Raw genomic sequence first — 23,463 nt, 5'->3', positions numbered from 1 at the left:
TCATATAGCCCCCATTTGCTCTTCAAAGAGCCAGGTAAATTGCCTCAGCTGTTTGTTATATTCAACTTGAACAAGTCACTGTTTTGATTGAGATCAACTAGCTTAGTGATACGAAAGCCATCAGTGACTCTACAGAGAAATCTTACCCAAATTTTATGGAGTATTCTTGAGAAACAACACAGAACAACGACAGTTCTAAATAACCACCAAAGGGATTCTGGGGAAGTCAGGAGTCAGAAATTCACCAGTCAAGGATGCAGACTACTGAAACCCAGTTTCTAACCTGCTCTGTTTTATTCAGTCCAAGAAATCTATGCATTCCCTGACACCTCCTGAATTGCGCTTGGGAAAACAATGACACATACAGATCACTCACAGCTATTTATTATCAGCTGCAGCGGCCTGCTAGCACCTTTTGGTACCTCTGAGGTGTAATATTTTTGGGATAAGCTACAACCAACATGAGGCAGGGCTGTGTTCTCACACTTAGAGAAACTCAGAAAGGGCCCTGTTGCTAGAACTACTGAGCTGTATTTCTTTTTGTCTGCTTTCTCCAGACTTGAGGAACCATACGTTCTTTTCTGCTGTAGCCCAGTTCCTATGGGAAAGATAAAGGATATGCTTTTCCTGGAAGCTCTATGTATTTGACCTCTGTCCCAGGAAGGAAGATGGAAATAAACCAAAGTTTTGCACTTTTGGGGGAGTGCTGTAACCGCTGATCTATTTTGGAAGGCTACAATTATAGAGAAGAGGTGGGCAGCACTGCCATCACCTCCTGCTTCTGATTTTAAAAAAGTTATGACTGTTTTTGGCGAAGAGTCCAATGCTATCTTTGCACATTAGCCATATTCAGAACATGCCTCCTTGATCAGGCCTCTTGAGATTTAAAGGGTGGAGAAGATTAACTTCAGCCTAACCCCTTCAGCTCTTTCTGCATTTGGGGGGAAGAAGAAAAAGCTGACTCCTCCAGAGGGTGATTCAGAGCACCTAAAATTAGATATTTGCTCTGAATCACTCCTCACTTAACCCTAGGGAGGCATCCTGGAGAAAACTGTTTCCACAGACAAAAGTTAGCCTCTGTGACTGTTCCACTGTCAACATCCCCTCAATTGTCAGCATCTTTCTCACTAGTTTCTCAACTCCAGCATAGCTTAGGTTGGAAGTTATCACTTATCTTTGGACACCTGTGAAACAAAAAGGGTGACACTCCAAAACTCTCCAGACACTTGTCTAGGAGCTGCCTATGCAGTCCAGAATTTAGATAGTTGAGTCACTAAACATACTCATTTTTCAAAAAGCTACAGTCCACCAACTAAGAAGGAAAGATGGCACTCAAAATGCATTATTGCAACAAATTGTGAAAATTTTCAGTTATTTTAAATAAATTTAAAGAAAGATGCTTTTTAAACAGAAAAAAAACATAGTAGTTATAATGGAAAGAAGTCTTTATTACTAAATATATTTATACAACAGTTCTAAATCATAACTGTATATCCTCTGAAGTTCTTGGAGCATTCTGCCTTTCTTTAAATACTCAGATTTATCGCTTTTTCCAGGTAAACTTCCGTCGTGCTCCCTCTTGACCAGGCTTTTTTCGTTCCTTCACACGTGGGTCAACTGTTAGCAGCCCAGCTACAAAACACAGAGAAACACTCATTTGTTTACTGTTATTAGTTGATATTATAGGAGTAGTACGTGTGCATGACAATAGAGGGTTTCAAGACAGCCAAGGGGAAAAGTCCAGGATAAAATAAGCTAAAAGGAATTTAATCAGATCCTCCAACATTTCAATTTTTCGTTGGTAACTAACTTTGTTCACATTTAGAACCTCTGAGCCTTTAGAGCAGCGGTCTCAACTTTTTTAGTCGCACAACCCTACCTGTAAAAGATTTTAGAGCACACACCCCTATTATGTATATTCATCAATTTACAAGTTATATACATATGCTACTGAAGTACTAGTATTTCCTTCCTGCACCACAGTAGATCTTGTGCACTCCTGGGGTGCTCGCACCCGCTTTTGAACGAATATGTGTACTCTACAACAGTGGTCTCCAAACTGTGTTTTGCAATGTCCAAAACCTGTTCGGAATCACACTGATCTCCCTAAAGATACCAAATTAGTTAAAATGCCAATTTGCAGGAGTATTCCCAGAAAGTTACACTTGTCAGTACTGAAGAACTATAATCAGAGAAACTTATTAAAAAATACTAGCACAAACACTTCCATGGATGGCAACAGAGTGGAAAAACAGTAACTGTCCTGTAAGTAATACATACGGGTATTCCCCACTGGTCCAGAAAGAACATTGTTAAAAGCTCACAGTCTGTAATTCTGTATTTGCTACAACAGCATGGAATCTAATCACTGAGAGGTATCAAATAACAGAGTACCAAATAAGTTCTACCTTGTTTAGGTAAATTGTCAACTCTAAAGCAAGACAGAAAAGAAGCACCTTCGGTCTGACTAGTTTCATATAGTATGCTCATGCTCATTACTATCCTTTTAAAGTTAACACTCCAGTGTTTAAGCTTGAGAACACATCTTTTTAAACATGAACAAGGTGCAACTATGCAAGTAAAATAAAATATAATCTTAGTATCCTATAGCTCTCAAATGTCTGATCCAGATTTGATAGTGAATATACATGCATGTTTTGTGATTTTATGTAGATGCAATATAAGCTGGTTTACTGACCTAACAGAGGTCAGGAACAGATGGAAAAAATCACGTCATCCAAAACGTACCCAAAGGAAGCTAGGAAAGAACCTGAAAACTATTTTTTACATTCAGATCCCATTCATACAATATACAAGGTTTCACTTGGACTACCTACTCGATTTGCACTGATCGTTAATGATTCTTGTATTAATTCAGCTAATTACCATAAACACACTAAGAAACATGGAAATAAGATTTCTATTCCTACCTTGCCTCATAAATTCCACCTCCTTTTCTGTCACAAAACTCCTCAAGGCTTTTGCAGAGGCTAAACGTATTGCACCAGCCTGCGAGGATCTTCCTCCACCAGAGACTGTGCAAACCATATCATGTTTTCCAACTCTGTCAAGAAACTGGAATGGGAACAACAACTGTTCTCTAAAAACAAAAAATAAATAAAATTATATACATGTATGTAAGGTTATACTATGTACCTTTCCTATTATAGTATATACAAAAACATGGTTAACTTACAGACAGAGATCCAGGAAGGCATTTATATCCCTAATGTCCTACTAAAATAAACTTCATCAGCCTGGAGAGAAGAAGCTCCAGGGAAACCTTCTAAAAGGTGTCTACGAGAAAGCAGGAGAGGGATTCTCTATCAGGGAATGTAGTGATAGGACAAGGAGTAATAGCTTTAAACAAAAAGAGGGTAGATTTAGATTAGATATAAGTAAGAAATTCTTAGGTGATGAGGCACTGGCATATGTTGCTCAGAGAAGTCCCAGCCCTGGAAGTGTTTAAGGCCAGGCTGGACGGGGCTTTGAGCAACTTGTTCCGGTGGGAGGTGTCCCTGTCCGTGGTAAGGGGGTTGGAACTGGATGGGCTTTAAGGTCCCTTCCAACCTAAACCATTTTATGAAAAGCAAACTAATAGCACGGATCATTTTCAAACTGCCAATGGTAAGTACTTGAAGATCAGTTTTGCAATTAATTTTGTCTCACTAATTATCTATGGCTGCCAAGATCTGAATATTAAAGACTGAGAAATCTCTCACTCTATTCTTGAGCTTGGAAACCACAACGTGAAATAATCACATAGGGTTGACAAAGGAAGCTTTATATCCCTTTTGAGAAGTCTTCTCTACAGCAAACCGCACATCTTCAAAATCTGAAGCTGTATATGAAGTGTCTTGCTTTGTTTGCTTCTTCTCATTACTGTACGACAGAGTAATTACATATGAATACAATTCACAAGTCTCTTAGGAAGTTTGACACCTTTGATTATTATTTTTTGTTCAAATAAAACTACAAGTCCTTTTTAAGGCAACCAAAATTTGAATTATCCAAATAGCCTATGTTCTTGGTTTCTGCATCCCTGCAGAAAGGGGGAGAAGAAACAGAGCAAGGCTTACCTATCACTTCTTATACTACTCACTCCCGGAAACTAGGAGGAGAGGCAGGACTGATTTTCATAAATTAGACAGACAGGAAAAAAAGAACAGCATCAACTGTGTGGCATACAGCACCAAAAATAATAGTATAGCATGACTTTTGGTGGCGTATTTTCAGTACATTAAGAATACAGCATTTCATAGTGCTCTCACCTGTCCTGCAGCACTGGGAAGTAAAATAAAACATCTATTCCATTCACTGTAATTTTTCCAGTCCCATTGTCATAAACTATTACAGTAGCTCTTGAAGTTTTTCTTTCACCTTAAAGAAATTAAAAGCAATCTGTTATGTGCCTTCGAAATTCTACAAAATTTCAAATACCTAAGAAGTTAAACTTATCTTCAGTCTTTCAAACAGTACCAGATGTTTGTTTTTGGAAGCTAACGTAATAAAAAAAAAACAGGGGAAGCAAGGAAATGCAGATAGTGAACAGTCAGCTTTCAATGCATTTTAATCAATACTATTAAGAAGGTCAGGATACTTTCTAGACCTGGTGAGGTCACCGTGTGTGAAAATAAACAGATTGTTGAACACTTATGTTTACCATAAGCACAGCTTCCAAGTCTAATATTAAAGACTTTGTACAGTCATACAAAGGTACAATATTCACATGGAAAAGGTTAACACTAACTATGCTGATATAAATAACGCTTACGCATCATTTAGCATTGTTTCCTCAGAAATTACTAGTTGCGATTCAGTTCTGTAAACACATTAGCTTCAAGATAAAACACGACAAATTCTATGCTAAAGCCTATGACCAATCTTCTGTGGCACAAAGGAAGCAATCGTGATAATAAAACAAATTAGGTATTTTGCTTAATTAAGGGGGGTGATGGGACACAAGAATGTTCTTGAACTTATAAAGATAGCTTTTCTTAAGATGGGTTGCTTGTTTATGAAACTTTAGCAACTACTATTCTGAAGATACTGTTGAAAACCAAAGTGGATTAAATCCCAGTTTGGCTCTTTCACATCTCCTTGTTTTCATATCATCTTGAAGTTAACCCAGCAAGAACAGAGCTCACCAGCCATTTTGCTTGCTCCTCAAGCTGAGACTTTTATTCTTATTATCCTCCGCCTGCTGCTTAAGAATACACACCCCTCTTAAACATACAGCATAAAGTGTGCATATGCATACACAGACTTGCACATGCTTTGTCCAAGAAGAATCTTCAGACTTTCCTACACGTTTTTGATACATTAGTTTTCCTAGTCAATCTCTCATATGGCATCATTCTTCCACTTCCATGTGTCACTTCACTGAAAACATAAGACACCTGTGTTTAGAAGATGCACAGACCCTCGTGGCTTCTCTCTAATATCCCCTCTGTCTCAGTACCAGTGACTGATTCCCGTCTCTGTCACATAATGCTAGCTACAGTTCATCAACTTGTTTGAAAATTTAAGAATTTGCAAATTCTTTGCAATTTCCTCAGCTGTTTGTAAATATTGAAATGCCCTATTTGTTATTTGTGTCCTCAAAACTCTCTTTTCCTGAATTGCCTACAAAACTCATGATCAAGGTTACTTAGTGGTCTAAGCGCACCACTTTTATACTATGCAACAACACTATTACATCCACTGAATTCTCCGTATGTGTTTGGGATCCCCCCAGTTCCCCACCTTTTATCTTCAGTCAACTTTTCACAGCAAAGTCTGTGTTTTTTTTTGTACAATGTGCAGCACAATGAGGTCCTCTCTACAGAGATAGTACTGTATCAGAACGAATAGTTGACAGACTGTGCCGAAAATTGACTTTGTTAAACCAAGCTGGATCATAACTTAGTATGTCAAAACATAATTAACAATTATACATCCGATATAAACAGAAGCATATAAGAAGAAATAGTGAAACTCTGTTGTACATACATGAATATTATACAGAAATTAGTGGGAAGAGGATAAAAATTCTGCATTACCAACCAACTTGAAATTATTACCTTCACCGGTGCTGAAGGCCACTCCTCGGTCATCATGCTTCAAAGGCTCAATAACAACTTTTTGCAATTGCGCGGAAATTTCTCTGGAAAACTTTTTTATATAATTCTCCTCAATGTTACCACATGGCGACGTCACCAATTTTTGTAAGAGTTGAATAAATCTCGAATACTGTAGACAACAAGACTTCATTAAAGGATGCAAGTGTAATTGCATTTGCTAAAACTTTCTATTTTTATGTACTTAATCTTTCCTACTTCACTTTTATTGATGATTTCTGACAAGATGACACTTTTGCACCTACATGCTGATTTAAGAACAGCATGCAGATGCATCATTTGCTGTGTGACTAAAGATACCTGGTTCTTTCTTCAGGCAACAATGAAGCTTTAATTCAAAGTATAACCACCAACCCCTTTGTAACACAGGATTATTGTATTAGAATGAAGTTCATCCCACTTTTAAAAAGAAAACATTGAGGGGGTCTTCATTCTTTTGTTGTCATTAAAATGGCAAAATGAGAAGATTTTTACCTCATTTTCAGTAAGTCAGCATATTCATTGACTTGGAAATAATTTTATTTCACTAAACTGAGCCTCTTAAATGATTATATTTCATAATATATACAGGAAATACCTATCTATCTATCTTTGGCTGTTCAAGCTGAGTTGCTTTAATGTTTATGATTTCCTTTAAACCGAACAATCAAGCTATTTAAAAATTCAAGAGATACTTGACTTAAAGGGCAACCTCTTGAAATAAATTATCCTTTGCTACTGTGTGGTTCTCCTTCCCCCTTACACCCCCTCCGAAGTTCTTCAACATGTGATTAAAGAGTAAACACCACTGTGTTAACCCATTTGTGCTAAAAGCTGGGATGTCCTGTTATGAAGTGTTACCGGCAGGAGTACCAGATAAGCTAGGTCACAGGATGTAAAGGTATGCCAGCTTTTAAAACGGATTTTTCATATAGATATCACATCTAAGTTTTCTTAACTTACCGGTTGTTATGAAAAGTATTTTCTCGTCTGTTTCCAGAAGTTTCTGCACAAAATTATTTTTTTTATTTTTTTTTCTGTAATTTAGCAATAGTTCCTGGAACTCTGACATCATTCAAAAAGCTACTTCTATCTAACAATCTGACACACATCTGCAATCCCCTAGGAGCAAAATAGCTGAAATCTGGGTAGATCAGGATGCAGGACTTAGAGCAGCAATTTCTAACTTACATTTATGGACATGAACCTGCCAAAGACCTTTCCACTTTACTCATAGACAAGAAGTCATATGATGTTACTGTTCTGGATGACAAATGAGCAAAGGGTACATTTGCTGCTGCCATGCTATTTTGTAATGATATTGTCCACAGGAGAAAAGAGATTCAGCACTGTTTCTAGCTGGAAAAATACTTCAAATTCTCTGTGTTACATTCTCTGGTACTATCATATTCAAGCTTAGGCTTCCAGAAGAGAACTGAAGTTGGCCACACAGACTGAACCTGCTGTTACAAAAGCAAATGCTATTTACGGGATTGCAGGAAAAAACTCTGAGTAAGAAAAGTGGATGACTATCAGGCTTGATAGTCTTATTCCTAGAGAAGCATGTGAAGTACTCCAAATCTCGATACTGATACAGCCTGTTGATACTGGCAAAACTACAAAAATCCTCTTCTCTCCTCCCATACTTCATATCAAGGAGAACATATAAAGAGCTATCCCAGATGAGACCACAGATCTGTGTAGCTTTATATCTTCTTTCTGATATTTGATTCTGTAGCCAATCACTAAGAAAAGGAATCCTTATTTCTGACCATCCTTCTCTGTGACTTTTCTATCTCTATTGTGCCCTTCTTAAGATTCAGTCAAACACTCTCTACGGATTTACCATTACACAAATCCATCGTGTTTCCCCACCTTGAACATTCACCCTTTTCCTAAAATAAAGAACAGAGGTTCTAGCCCTGTTTTTCATCTGTAATTAGAATAAATGACTATTTATTTCTATTATAAGCTGTCACTATGCTCCATTTCTATTAACACAATTAGATAAAAAGAGACAAGGCCTCACAATGCTACCAGAAGAAAAAATTAACTAATGTAAGCAACAGTAGAAAACCCTTAATTGTTCTGTATTATGCTAGATAAAAAAGGGACATAGGGTAAAGACAACATGAAAATAATGTGGTAGTGCTGTAAGACATGCATTTTATGGGAATAAAGTTCTTTTGAAGAGCACCTGCCTCTCTGTAATGCCTTTACAGTATCCAAAAACGCAGAGTCCATGTTTTTAAGACACAAGCCTCCTTAAGATTAGAAGGATTAATTACTTACATCATCATCTGACAGTTTTTCTAACAACATTTCTTCCAATTCCGTCTTAGTCAGCCATCTGCTGCCAACCAGGTTCCTGTTTAAAATATCACATATATTCTCCCTTTAATTAACCATGCAATTAGAGTTACATCACAAAGGACCACACATACAGTCTTAGCTCAGAAATATATTTTCCATCACAAATGAATACAGATCACATTCCCATAGTAAATAGAAAAAGGCCTGATTTTAAAAGATCTTTTGAAAGGAATGGTAACATCACATACTGAATTTACCAAATTAAAATTATGTATTTCACTTACACATTATTCATATTATTGAAGTCTGATATTGAGCAAGATTACCCTTGCAAGAGTAATCTATCTTCTCCTTAGCTTAAAACTTAGTTTGAAAAATTTGCTGCTAGGAAGGGTTTGGTTTATTAGCAGCAAAGAAATAAATCAAAAGGCAGGATGTAAAAAAAATTCTAAAGCAACAAAATTTTGCCTGTGGTCTCCAATTCTTTGGTTCAATACCAAACTCCACTTGCAGTAAGTATGGTCAAGGTACTAACGCAGCAATAACAACCATACTGTATTTTATCTACTATATAATCTCTATCTGCTCAGTACAGGAACTGAACCAATGATAGAAACAGCAGAAGTTAAGAAAACAGCCTCACATAGAGATGTTAACACAAAAAAAAAAAACAAACGTGAAGTAAATCGTTGGGAAATATGTATCGTATGAAGTGTCTGACAAAACAGAATGCTACCATAAATATACACATCAACTTTATCAGGTAAATTTAAGGCAAAGCGCCAACTCTCTTACCTCTGTAGGATTTTTTTTTTTTTTTTTAAAGAAGCAATCCTAATGAACAAGCTCTGATTCAGAAAAGCATTCCTACTCAAGGTGATTTTAAGTAGTACTTCTGAAGTACGTATTTTAATGTTTTTCTGAGTCAGGGCATAAGAAATGTTTACTTAGAGACAGTGCTGGTTTTAACAGGAATCTTAAAAAGTACCTAACCCTGACAGATTCAAGTATATAGTATATATACTTACGTACAGCTACTTCCAGTGAAGCCAGTGATTTATTTATTTTAAACGTGTGAAAAGCTATAAGCTTAAGTCTTTCAAGATCAGGTTCCTACCCCTCAGTTAATATTACAGTGTGTCCACGACAGATTGTTTGCTGGAAAAAAAAACAAAAACAGTTCCCACAACCCCCTACCTACCTTGAGGAGATAAATTATTGAGGCTAATCTCAAAGGAAGTACTACATCCCTTAAACCCTTTAAATTATCAGGGTTTTTACAAACATAAAAGAGGAAAACAAAAACTTTCAACCCTGACTACCTTTAGGTCATTTTTCACATCAGTAAATCCACTGGCTGAGCTCTCTAAGGTTATTTTTCAGCAGCATACGCCAAGAAACTTAAATCATTTGTTCTTGTCTGCTTAGAAACTAATACAGATCTATAATAAAATATTCTGTGGCTCATAGGATGCTATATATATATAGATATATACACACATACATATGTATATATATATACACATACACACACACACATCATGAACAAACATGAACTTCTATTATTTAAGAAGGAAATAATCCCAACAAATTAACACTTTCTCTTCCTAACATAAATGATAAATGGCTGAAATTAAGAAATGACAAACCAACACAACATGCAACTGGAATGGCACACAAACCTGGCCAGAAAATACACAGCAAGAACATAAATCAAAACTTTTTTTCCAGTGTCTAAATTGTAACTATATAAAAATTGGTAAGCACTGAAATCAAATCTTCCTAGCTGTATCTATTTTTTTTAGATACCTGCTTGATTTCATATTCCAATATATCAAAATCCTTGCAAAAAGAGTAAAATATATATTAAAAAAAAAAAAAAAATCAAGAAAACAGCTTAAGAAGTGAAGTTTCTAAAACGTATATCCATTTCAAAGACAACCCTGACAGTATGCACTGAGAAACCAACAATTATAGCATTTCACAGCTTGTTCTGGTTAACGTACACCTTTTTAGCTTGGCCATAGCCACTGAACAGAAAAGCTTACTATGCACACCAGAAAAGTTAAAGAAGAGAAACTTAGAGAAACTGAATTCAATTACCATTAATGGTGATATTACAACAAACCGAACCAAATAAACTTTTCTAAAATAAGTACAGCTTTGATGATTCAGCTGTACAAAGCCATTAGAAGAAAAATAGTAGAATTAACTATTTTGATGCTCTTCAAGTTCAACATTGGTAAGTAAAAATACTCAAGAACAGCAATTAATGAAAGACTATCAAAAAGCTCAGCTTTAAGACCTTAGGATTTTTCCAACAGTTAAGCAACATATTTGATGTTTACAAAGGCCTTATTTTCTCATAAAAATCTTACTACCCTTTTCAAAAACCTTTACTAAAGAAATAATTAGGAAACTTCATATATGGACAAAGAATACTGGATATTCTCTACATATTTTCAAGTCACACTTTTGAATTCTTACATAGGAGAGGACATTGAAAAGAGCTGAGAGAGATTGAACAGTAAGAGATATAGCTGGGGGTTCCCTATTTCAGCAGTGAGCACTCCACACGTACAGATTACAGACAGACCTTTCAACCTGAAATTAGCATACAAATATTAAGTCAGGGAATAGGGAAAAAGTCTGAGAATGGGTTAATGCAATAAAAGGCAGGTAGGATGGGAGACTACAAAATGTGCCAAAAACAACATACTGAAGCATTTTAAGAAAAATAATATCAATATGCAATCCAACTGGAAACATACTTTTTTTCCTTCTGAGGTGGCAAGTCCTGAGCTGCCATTTGGTCTTGATGTTTCTGAACATTTAGCAGTTTTTCATAGGTATCCTAAAATATATATGGAAGAAGAATTTAAATGCATTTTTTCCATTTAATATTTTATTTTATTATGTAAAACACGCTTATGTGGTTTTGGTTTCCAAACATCTAAAATTCAAGAGGTTAGAAAACAAACAGAGCTCTAACAAGTTAAAAAAATATTTTTTGCATGTTTAATAGCATGTTAAAGCTAAACCAATAAACATTTAGACAGTAGGCGTAATATTTTCATATGTAGCTCAAGGTAATTAATTTTGAATTGTTATTTTTCTTCACTTTGTTGCCTTCTTATACATGCTTTTACAAAAATTCTCAGATGTATACAGAAAAGCAGCTACATTTATGTAACGCATATGCCTCCAAAACATACTGCACAATCATTTCAGAGCATTCACATTTTAGCTTGTCTTCCTCAAAATAGTGAGGAGATTTAAAATTGTAAATTATTTCATTGAGCTAGATTTTTGTACATTTGGATTGTCAGCTCTATCAGTAGTCTGTACTAATCAGAACTCGCTCGTACCCAGGCATGTCCACGAAGACACACGGTTAAATTTATCATAATTAGAATTATTATTTTTTTTAAACATTACAGATATACTGGCTCTAAATTTTCAGTACTTTTTTTTCCTCAACAGTCTTCTAAAAATTCTTAGCTATGTAATTTCAAATCATGCTGTGATAGGGATTTACAACTTCAGAAAACCAAAAGCAAAAATATTCATAAAGCCACACAGAAAATATTACATGAGAGATGTTTTTAAATAAACAGTTTCTTCAGTTTCTTCAGTTTCTTCACTTCAAAAACTTTTGGAATCTATTTTGTTCTAAAGTATTACATCTAATACTAAGAACTACAACAGTGATTTAAACTAGAAATAGGAATATCTGGAAATATAATTACAAATAATATTGAAACAAAACAATTGTATTACAGCAAAGTACTAGAATGTAAAATAATTTACCTTCATTAACAAGTGAAAGTACAAAGCTTATAACCACTGTCACATACTTTAGTACTGTAAGGACTGTAGCAAATACTAGAGAAACTACAGATTAGGAATTACTGGGGACAGGGAAGGATCAATTTTTTTTTTTTCTGCTGTATTACTTAAAACAAATAGACCATTAAAAGAAAAGCAAGACAGATACATACTGTTAAAAATTAACCACTGAAATTCCAGTTCTTAACACAAGTAATACTGTGATTTGCAACAGGCTGCCATGAAATTTCTGCAAGTTTACATTCTTTTTTTTTTTTTAAATCCCACCTCGCTTAGCTATGAGCATCTACTGTCCAAGCTGATTTATCCATTAATATAAAAAACATTGGCTCATATACTAAAAATATGTGTACTTAAAGTATATGAACTAAGAACAGATTGCTATCTGAGCTGCACTCGAAACATTTAAATAGGGACAATTCACTAAGGCCTTTGATGCAGGTCATTGGTGACATTTTTAACAGCACTGTGGAACAAAAGTATTTTTGGAATAACTCCACAGTATAAAATCCTGCAGTACAAAACTGCCCACTTTTCCCTGAGACTGCACAAGAACTCACATATTATAGTAATATGCCTTCCAGAAATCTTTCAGTTTTGACAGGATAACCCATTTCAGGTAGGAACTAGGAAAATTTTTCAATTTAAAAAAATACTCTGTCTTTATACACATGAAGCATCACATAAAAGAGCATAACAAATCATATTTTCAAATACTCCCAAACCTCAGAAATACAACCACAGATCTCTAAGATAAGAAGGTATGGTAGCACTACTTTGGGTATCATTCATATCACATCATCTCTAATAATCTTAACAGCTCTATTCAGAGCTGACTATTAGGCTGCAAAAAGTTCTATGCAGGAAAAGCAGGCACATCTCATGCCCTCTGACCCAAACCCTGTGCCTGACACCAAGAATTTTTTTTAAATGCATTTGTAGTTAGACTGGAAGAAGAATCAGTATGGAAGCTTCTGCTCTGGACTGTAGTGGGGATGGGAGAGAAGGGAAAAAGATTTAGCTGCAGGTCAGGTATCTCTGGAGAAGTCCCTGGAACAGGGGCTTCAGATTACTGAGCATTGGGAAGTCATCAAACCAGACATGAAGATGGTATTTTAGAAATTAATGTGATCTCTTTAAAATGTTCAGGTTAAATTACAGAAGCAGTGGTCATTAAAAAGAAAAACACACCAACAACACCCTAACTAAAAAACCTCTACACAGGAGATGAAGTCAAATAAGATTAGAAAATAATATTATAAAACATTTTGGCATGGAAGTCAAAATCTAAATATAATTTCCTGCATATTTCTGGCAATTAAAAGTGAACTGGAATCTGTTATGAAATAAAATTTTGGTCTTAAGTATTACAAAAAATTAATGCAAGTGTTTAACGTCTGTAGAGAGATGAAGTCAACAAACTAAAAGAACCACTCACTTGTGCAGTAAAGTACATGGATGAGTCTTTGCAAAATCAGGAATCGCATGTAATGCCCAATAATTTATCTGACAAATCTTCACTCCCCACAGGCTAAAGAAAGCGTCTGAAGACACACTTGCTTTTTCAAAGCTGGCAGGTGAAGATTTTACTAATCACTTCAGGATTCAATAGTCCAACTCATGAATGTACACATCTGTGTGTCTTGTAAACTCAGCTAGTACACAATCAAAATAGCTGATTTTACAAGATTGGCTATGTGCTAAAATGCTTCCATTTCTAATAGAGGTATCAAATTTTAGATCTGTGTAAGGATTAAGTCTTCTAAAATACAAAACAATATTCTTATTTTACCCTATATAAAAATTTTGGGAAGAAATTAGCAAATGGAACCCTAGAAAATGAGGGCTTTTTGGTCCTTTTTTTTCTTAAATGGGAATTTAGCATTGTAGCATTTTGGTTAAAATATGCTGCAGAGCTCGTATCATTTTGCCTTTTTCTTCATTTTTTTTTTCACTTCAGCATATACTTAAAAAAAAAAGTTAAAATGCTATATTGCATATATTATCCACAATCTGATATTTCTAAAAAAGTAAAGCAGCAGTTACATAAAATTACTATTTTGCTTCACAGACTGGTATGAAGAGACCATTTTGTCTTGCTTTGCGCATTACTAAAATATGACGTTTTCTCCAAAAAACTCTTAAGTTAAATGATCAAGTATACAAGCAAATATTTGTGAAGCTGTTTCATGCAGTAAACGATGTATATCAGAAGAAAAATAAATTGTCCTTTCCTGACAGCTAAACTTTATTCAAACAGGCAGAATGAAGGCAACAATGGAATATAAAGTGAATATCCTTTATGAAAGTTTGTTTAATATTCAAGTCATATCAACATGTATATTGGCTGTTATAATACACGTGAATACATATGGTTTCTATTTTCACTAGGTGGGTAACGTTATTTCCTAGCATTAACTACATGAACAATGCTGTGACCATTTATGTCACTAGAAATTAATAAAAGTGAAGTTCCACATGAGTCTGTGTAGTAATTAACAGCATACAATTTTAAGCTAAATATTATGTTTATCCGATTTATGAGACTTAACATAGCAATTTTAAGGACATCCTCAAATGGGATTGATTACTTACACTACACTGTATTAACATACAACCTTTCTTTTTTCCTAGCCAAATTAATTAGCTTTGAGACTTAAAAATATGTTTTCTTAAATACACATTAGCCTAATAAGAGGTTAAAACAACATCGGGAATTTCATGCAGATTTAGTCTTTCATTTGGCTGACTGAAAAAAATGTTAAATCTCCTTTAATGGATTCAGGCTTACAGAACTCTATTTAATGAAGATATTTAGAAACATTCTAAGAATGCTCAAGTACTTAAATATCCTATACTAATGAAATTTGTGTTTGTCAAAGTGGTTTTGTTTGAAGGTGGTTGCCACTGTTAGAAACAAGATGCACACTATTCTCTTTGAGATTTCCAAGGCAATCTTGCATACTCTTTCTAACTGCTTGGAAGAGCTAAAAATAAACTTGTGCTCCTTGTAAAATTTGTAATTTCTTCATTATGATGGAATGCAACAAAACATCTTGCCCTTGGGTTGCTCCGTTTCAGCCAAAACAAATGCAAATGGCTTGTCAGATGACAGCTGTTTGATAAGGCTCCTCTACAAGACCTGCATGCTTTACTTTTTTCCGTGAAACTTGGGATGAAAGGCAGAAGGCAGGAAGAGAATTAATGTAGCATACAGTCTAAAGGCAATGCTACAACCGTGATTAAGTAGAAAAGTTAAAAGGCACAGATTTTCCACAGCCTCGCTGCGTGCAACCCATCCGTGTAACAAGTTGACAGGCCTAGCGCGTCAGCTCCATCATCCTCTCCGACAGCTAAAACGCAGCATTGCATCCCTTTTCAGAGAAAATTTGCGTCTGCACCATGAAGCGTTGTACATTATTTCTTAGCACTGCAGGGGGCTCAAGTCCATATGGAACCTTCACAAATATTACCACAGATCAAACCAGCGGCGTTTCGAGGCAGATTTGACATACCTATTTAAATGAACAGCAGGGGTCCTCGGGCTGCCTCAGGCTGTGCAGGAGAAAACCTCTGTGGAAAGCCTATGCTGCAGCTCCATTACTCAGCAAAGATACACTCTACATTTATCATTCATTTCATTTCTGCCAGGGCAAGAAGCTCATTTGCCCAAGGTCAACAACAAAAAAAAAGGGGGGGGGGGGGGCTGTTTTTTATTCTCCCAAAGAAATAAATGTACCTGACAAGTGGGGATTTTGTCCTTTGGGTACACAATACACAAATAAATACCAGATAATTCTAATAAAAACACTGCACTCCGTAAAACCGTGCACGGTTTGTTACAAACCGTAACAAAATTTATTTTTTTGAGAACAGACTAATCACAGAAATAACTTTTTAAGACTACCTAATGAGGAAACAAAATCTGAAATGACTGTCCAGTTAAATATTTCTGCATAAAGCATTAATGTTTTCATCTTCTATAAGTACACATAAGAAACATGCATAAATTCTTCTAAGGATGTAGATAATGCTTGCGCTATTGATGGTCACAGATATGGAGCATCTATTCATAATCCACGTGAAGACTCAGAAGCTGTATCTGATAGAACATAATGAGACCCTACCATAAAGGTAAACAGATGCAGATCTTTTACTCCTGGAACCATGCTAATCAGAAAAAGCCTTAAGTTTGCATGAATGAAACAGTCTTAGAAAAATCAATTAAGCAGTTTAAATGCAAATTTTCTTCATACTAAATGTCAGCACAAATAACATTTCCTATAGCTTTGCCCTTCAAGGGAAAAAAAAAACTATCTTTTTATTCTACAGCGATTTTTCCTAGGACTAGCTGTTTCTGTTGTTTACACATTCTCCACAACTAACTTTATGCTACTAAGTGGGTACAGCCTACAAGAAAGCAGTCAGACTATTCAGATGCAGATCATAGTCAAAACTGTAAAATAAACCAAAAAAAATAAGCAGGAACTACTATGTACTCTGTTCTCTTAAACTTCACATAAAAACACCTCCAATAATAGATATTGTGACAAAAATTAACATTTCTTTCATGTTCAGTGGTGATACGACCTACCGTGAAAACACTGAGTAAAGTCAGGAGCTCCTGATACACATCCCTAGAATAACGTGTACTTGACTGGGAACTAACATTATTTACTGCAGGTACCATACTTACATGCATTAATGAATAGTATGATTGCTTGCCGGTATAAAAGAGGAAGTGAAATGGTCGGCCATCTTCTCCCCACTGGATTTCTAATGAAAAGAAAGATTAGACAAGAAAGCAATATACACTCACTAAAAAAAAATCTTTGTATTTAATTGCCGTTACAAACCTCTTTCATAATACTGATTACCTTTTAAAGTATCAGAGAACAATGACATTTCATGGGTATTCAACCTGTCTGGAAATCTAATGATTTAGACTACCTTGTTATAAACAAACAAACAAACACAATTCTCTAGCTGCAATTATAAGCAAATATTTAATACTTCTAAATATCTTTTAACATGAGGGAATCCCTCATGCACGTCTTAAATGAGCTTTCAAAGACTGTTTAGTTGGTATTACAGATGCAAATACCCATTTTAGAATAGAAAGAAGTACAAATTAAGGGACAATTGAAATCTACATAATGATGGCGAAAGGCTAAACATTAACTGCTCTGGAAAACAGTGCTTTAAACTCATAACAAATTACTTACTAGTATAACACATCTAAAACAAATTTAGTATTGTCTTCAATTGTCTTCTGCAGGTAACTGCAAATATTCAGAACTTGGGAGATTTTAGGACTTGTTCATGTTGATGCCTGTGGGATATTTAAACACAAGACCTATGCTATGCTTTACATAATTAGTACAGCAACAAAACAGTCTTTGTTTAATTCATCGCATCCAGATTATTCATCAAAAAAAGAAAGCTATTTATGGAGATGAATTTCGACAAGAAAAAATTGTGTATCAAATATAAGTGTCTTAACATGACACCCATCTCTTCCAAACACAGAAAACTAACAAAAATAAACACTGAGAGCTTTCAAAAAAAATTGAACTGTAAAGAAACTGCCAGCCATTTTATCCAGTAAGTTCAGTTGAAGCAATCTATAAACTACAGACAAAGATAAGACTCCAAGAACCTGTCTGATAAGCATGCTGGTGTATTGCATTGAAACATTAACACAGAATACAGCAGAAGTGGAATGAAAAGATGTAAAACTTAAAAAAAAAAACAGAAAGAACACTGGGGGCATTTAACTGGATATAGTACTGGGGGAACGTATGAATTTCCCTTTATGTGGCTGTGAAAGTATGTTTAGTTGAAATTACTATTCAGGAAACATTCTAAAGTATAAATGTATGGTTTTGTACTTCCAAATTCTTAAAGATGTAATGCACAGACAGTCAAGAAAAGCTGCCTTAAAAAAATAACAACAGATATTTATTGAAAACTGTTAATTTTAGAAATATACATTTACACTAATCCTAGTTCTCAGGACAGAGCTAGAATCTCAAAGAACTCTTTGGTCCTGAAAACATAAAGAGTAGTAGCTTAGATCTGCCATAAACAGCCCTTAGATTTTAGAATTGTATAATTACGTTTAACTGTCTTACCCTTTGCATTCTACTTTCTATTTCATGATACTGTGAAGTTAGAAATTAAATCATGATACCATTTAATAGCTAACATTTCAAAATTTCTAGCAATGCAGAGATCTTTCTAAAAGATGCACAAAATCTAAAAAGCATCAAGAATCTATTGATTCCAGGAACAGTAAAAGGAAAGAAGGAAGAAAAGAAGGAAAATGATAGCATTACACTGATCATCAGAAGTTTCTAAATGGGACTCAATAGTTCAGTGAATAAAGAATTTCACATCCATGCTAATAGTTCATACTAAATGACAGCCAAAAAATGAATAAACAACTTTGTAAAATTCTTTGTAAAATTTAATTTGGTGATTTCGATCAGGTTCTCATTAAACAACATATTGGCGTGTCACTGACAACTGAGGTGCCTCAGGAAGCAAGGCCAAACACTGTATGGATCAAGTGCAGATTTAAGACTTCCAGGTCAAAAGTGAGACGTGATGGGGAAGAGTTTCCATTCACATCACCCCCTATTCTCTCAACTGGGGATTTCAAGGCTGTAATTTCTCAGCTTTTAGAGCACCGACGGTACCAGGAAAACTTTTGGTTTAAAATAGCATTAATGAATATTTTATGGATATGATAGACAGCACTGACAAAAAAGCTACTGAATTCGACAAAAGGTTTTCCAGTGACTTCAACAGATTTTGCACGTCATTCTACCTGCTGTTTATTTTTAAACAATGAAAAACATTCATCTATAGTCAGCTCACAATATGCCTCAAAGGGCTACTGGTGTTCCAGAATCCAGCAGTGGTTTTTTTACCCTAAAAGCTAGAATACTAGATCAGGCTTTGTACTGCTCAAGTCTTATCAATTCCCTCCCCCACATTGTTCCTAATAAAAATAAATCTGTGAAAATAAGGCATTCTACATATATACATTTTTTTAATACTTAGAAAAAGAATTTGAAAAAGATCTATGAACACTTACTCCTCTGTTCTGGAAAAATTTCTGTGGGATGCTGCAAATAAATAAACAAATATCATCAAAAGGAAAAAGTTACTTGAAACATCGTGTTATGGTTATTCAAAAATGCAACAAGAAATCCTACCTTCATCATGGGCCTGGCTCGTTTGTCGAATAAGCCCGAAGGAAAGAGATAGGCAATAGCTCTCTGAAAACAGAGATCACATATGTAATTTTTCCATAAAAGAAGCATCAAAACATTGCTTAGGTACTTTCTCATAGAGAAAATTGAACAATTTTTGCACATGCATAAGCAAATCAGTTAACGGCTGCCACATATCTGCTGTGTGGAAAAGAAAAGCAGACAGTTTCCTCAGGAATCCTCGGGTGGAGTAAAATCTCATTATGAAGGTTGCAATCTACTATATCAGAATGAGTGAACATTCCTCTGTAAAGTTTATTTTTTTTTTACAGTACGCATTTAAAATGACTCATCAGAACTACTCAAGTGCAAAGACCACCTTTTTAACAAGTAAATGCAACACTCATTTTTCCTTAAAATTTCAAATGCTGCAACTTCTATGAGAAATTACATTTTATTTATCTTTCTGAAAATATCAGAGATTGTTAATAGTGCCTACTGACAAACTGAGCAAAATAATTTTATTTATTCAAACACAAAACAACTGGACACAAAGTTTTGCAAATTTGGAACCCCAGTTTCTATAGATTTAGGTTCCCGAAGTCTAAAAGCAATGTTTGTTGAGGCAGTAGAAGATACTTTACATAGCCTAAATAAGCATTTCATCGAACACTGCATTTGGAAACAACTGGGAATCACTGCAATCTTTGCTGAAGTTGAACTAATAGCGCAGCAAAGCAAGACTCCTAAATGCCATTTTTCTTTTTTAAAACATTAATTCTCTCACTTTCTCGATACCTAAGGGTTTGCTAAAACAATTTAGAAACAAGTATGACGTTACACACTCATGATTTACCACTGTTCGTATGGAGTACAGTGTACCAGACGCATCACTTGCTTTTACTTAACCAATATTCTGCTTTTCCTGTGATATATAAAGTTTGTATTATTTGCCTCCAACAAATAAAGTAGGAATGACAAAATTCAAAGTAATTCTGGCAAAATGCAAGGCAAAGCAGCTTACAAGGTTAAACCCAATGGCATGTCTTACCATTCAACACCATTTTACTGTCCCTTTTCAGTGCAACTGAAACATAAATGTGTATCTTTACTTTATTCACTGAATGGTTGGGGTTGGCAGAGACTTCTGGAGGCAACCTGCTCCAACACCAGCTCAAGCAGGGCCATCCAGAGCAGGCTGCCCAGGACCATCTCCAGGCGGCTTTTGAACATCTCCAAGGAGGGAAAATTTATTATAAAACATTACTAACATATGAGAGCTCTTCATTTCTATTTGTTTTCAAAAACGAAACAGACAAAGAGAGCCACCAAAACCCCCCAGATGCAGGACTCTGGCAAGTGTGGCCAACTTCAGACAGTGGGCAGTGGAACTTGAGATAGAAATCATTTGCTCGTACAATAACATGGACTAACTGAATAAAACCCTCTGGCTGTCGTCTCGCTTATATTTCCACTAGACAGTAAGGAAAAGTAGAATCACAATAAAATCACAATTAAAAATCTGCTCTTAAGAAGAATGCCTCTTTGTTAGTTAGGCAACCTTAGGGCTATTATTTGCTGATCGTTTTTTCCATGGACACGGAGTGGTTTGTCAGTGCTTCAACAGATTTATATGTATTTATATGCATGGAGTGTAAAAGGACCTAACCTATTACTTTCATTAATCCCCTACTGGTATTCTGAACAGAAATTTTGAGAATTCTGAAGCAAACAAAAGGCTTAACTTGATTTTATGAAATGGTAATTTTGTTTCTCTTAGTGACTACTGTATTCCCATTTGTTAGTCAATGGGCATTTTATGCATACACACAGTAGGTGAACACCTATTTATGAACAAATGGGGATTAATTATGATGACAACAGAGAAATCCACTGTGAGCCAAATGATGTTAAACAAACACATTATATAATATATTAAAAGAATTTATTACAGGATATTGAGACTGACTGTGCGTGTACTTAAGAGGTAGACGTTATACAAGCATCTCCAGAATCTCAATCAAAACAGCTACTGTAACTATGACACCTTAATAAATGCCAAATTTACAATCTACCATTTATAACGAAGAGTGTCTGTCATCTGAGATGTACTACATCTTGAAAGTTTATTTTACGTTGCTTGAGTGTACATTCATGTCTTTCATGCTAAATCATAAACAAACCCTGCATTAAGAAATCTTAACATCTACTTTCAGCTCTCCAAACGTCAACTAGCCAAAAAATAATTGTTCTATTTTGTAGGTTTCTTTTTTATGTTGTTTGAGTTTTTGTTTGTTTTTCCCAAAATGAAAAGAAGTAGTCTTCCTGCCCTCTCCTTTCTTATGGGAAGTATTTGGAGTATTTCAATCTAGGAGCATTTGCCTTTACAACCTGTTCAGAACTATCCTGGGATGCAACAGACTACAGGTGAAGCCTTGCTCTCCTTTATTCAGAAGACTTTCTTCATGTTAAATAGCTGTGCCCTCAGTTTTTACTGAATTTGACCAAGAGCTGCTTTCCTTAGGCTATCACTTCAGATAGGCAAGATTCATTCATCCTACTCTAACCTCCAAGATTCAGGGCTACTACTTCACAGTTTTATCTGTTAAACCACACTATTACCATTGTTTTCTGATTAAAAAAAAAAAAACTTTCTAAAAAAGGAACAGCATAATTATTTTCAGCAGAAATGCTTACAAATCCTGTACGTAGTCAACAGAATGGTGTTTCCAAAAATTACTATGTAAACTGCTGGTTTAACTCAGGCACTGCTACACTGCTAAAGGACCACACGGTATTTCACTTCCAGTTTGAAAGTCTGAATTCAAGCCAGTAGGCATAATGAGAACAAGCTTCCATCCCTATCAAAAATCGTATCTGGCAGTCCTTCAACCAAATTACATGCAAAACAATTCATTAAATAAGCTGCCCAGCACTGCATGGGGCATGTTGTGCAAATCCAACATACCTGCCACACCCTAGGCTTCCCTCCTCATCGTGGATGCTGCACATGCTGACTCCTTGTCCTTGCTCCACTTCCTACCTACAAGCCAAAAAGCTTTTCTCAAAGTTTAGAGACTTCCGTTCTGAGTGAGACAGGTTCAGCTGGGTCAGTAAGGGTTGCTTTTCTTTGTTTTAGGAATGCCTCGAGAAATTAAGACTTGGATACTTTAATTCAAACAGAGCTGACCGAGTTATACTGGGGTAGGGGAGGGACACTGAGGCACTTCAATCCTTAGATTACTCTCCACAAATAGGGGAGATTTGACAGGGCAAATTCATCTTGCCCAAGTGCCTTCCTGAGCTTTTCTCAAATACAAAACATTCTAATTTTCATTGCTCAAATCACGTGTAAATAAGCTAAGAAGCATCCAGTGAAAAAATATGTTTTGTAGAAGATAAAGAAAAATTTCAAAAACAACTCCACCCCAGGTGGGCTGCCTTGCAGCAGCATCTTCCTTGGCATACAGGGCTCAAGAATCCAGTTCGTTCTTCTTTAAATATAAATTCTGACGTGGATAGAAAAGCAGAAAGATATAAATTTTAACCCCATCACTTGAGAAAAAAATATAGCCATTAAATAATAAAAAACAGCTTTTTTTAACATTACATTATTTATGTTAATTAAACATTTTCAAAGCTAAAAAAAGGCAATATCTTGTCCAGAGATCAGACAGCAAAAAGCTTTTGAAAGAAATAGTTGTTCCTTTATTTTCACTGTAACTTTTTAAAAGACTGAACAGTATTCAAAAGAAGAAAAAAAAAAAGCAGTCATCAGTTCAAAAAGACCGATGTGGAGTTTGTCTCCACTAAAATAGTTGGAAAAAAGTATTCTAGATTCAACTAACTATTTAAATAAACAATACAAAATCCAGTGTTTCTGGTAAGGACAGTGATGGACATCGTGTTCTTACAGACAACAGAAAGTTCAGAAATGTATTTTGTTCTGAGTAACGTTCCTGACATTTCACATATGTTAATAT

General features: G+C 35.3%; 1 protein-coding gene across 1 annotated transcript in view; it reads right to left on the bottom strand.

Moving 5' to 3' along the window:
• Positions 1 to 1,427: 1,427 nt before the first annotated feature.
• MRPS9 (mitochondrial ribosomal protein S9) overlaps positions 1,428 to 23,463 on the bottom strand; it is a 30,517-nt gene continuing 8,481 nt past the window's right edge. Inside the window, exons 3-11 of the mRNA XM_080602315.1 lie at positions 19,484 to 19,546; positions 19,363 to 19,393; positions 16,957 to 17,036; positions 11,183 to 11,265; positions 8,391 to 8,466; positions 6,063 to 6,231; positions 4,272 to 4,380; positions 2,931 to 3,100; positions 1,428 to 1,632 (exon numbers count right to left, since the gene is read on the bottom strand). Coding sequence (XP_080458441.1) covers positions 1,541 to 1,632; positions 2,931 to 3,100; positions 4,272 to 4,380; positions 6,063 to 6,231; positions 8,391 to 8,466; positions 11,183 to 11,265; positions 16,957 to 17,036; positions 19,363 to 19,393; positions 19,484 to 19,546 — 873 coding nt within the window. The 3' untranslated portion in view covers positions 1,428 to 1,540. The remainder of the gene's footprint in view (positions 1,633 to 2,930; positions 3,101 to 4,271; positions 4,381 to 6,062; positions 6,232 to 8,390; positions 8,467 to 11,182; positions 11,266 to 16,956; positions 17,037 to 19,362; positions 19,394 to 19,483; positions 19,547 to 23,463) is intronic.

Source organism: Anser brachyrhynchus (genome assembly GCF_964034855.1).
Source record: "Anser brachyrhynchus genome assembly, chromosome: 1".
Classification (NCBI taxonomy): Eukaryota; Metazoa; Chordata; class Aves; order Anseriformes; family Anatidae; genus Anser; species Anser brachyrhynchus.
This window is presented reverse-complemented; position numbering and strand designations above follow the sequence as displayed.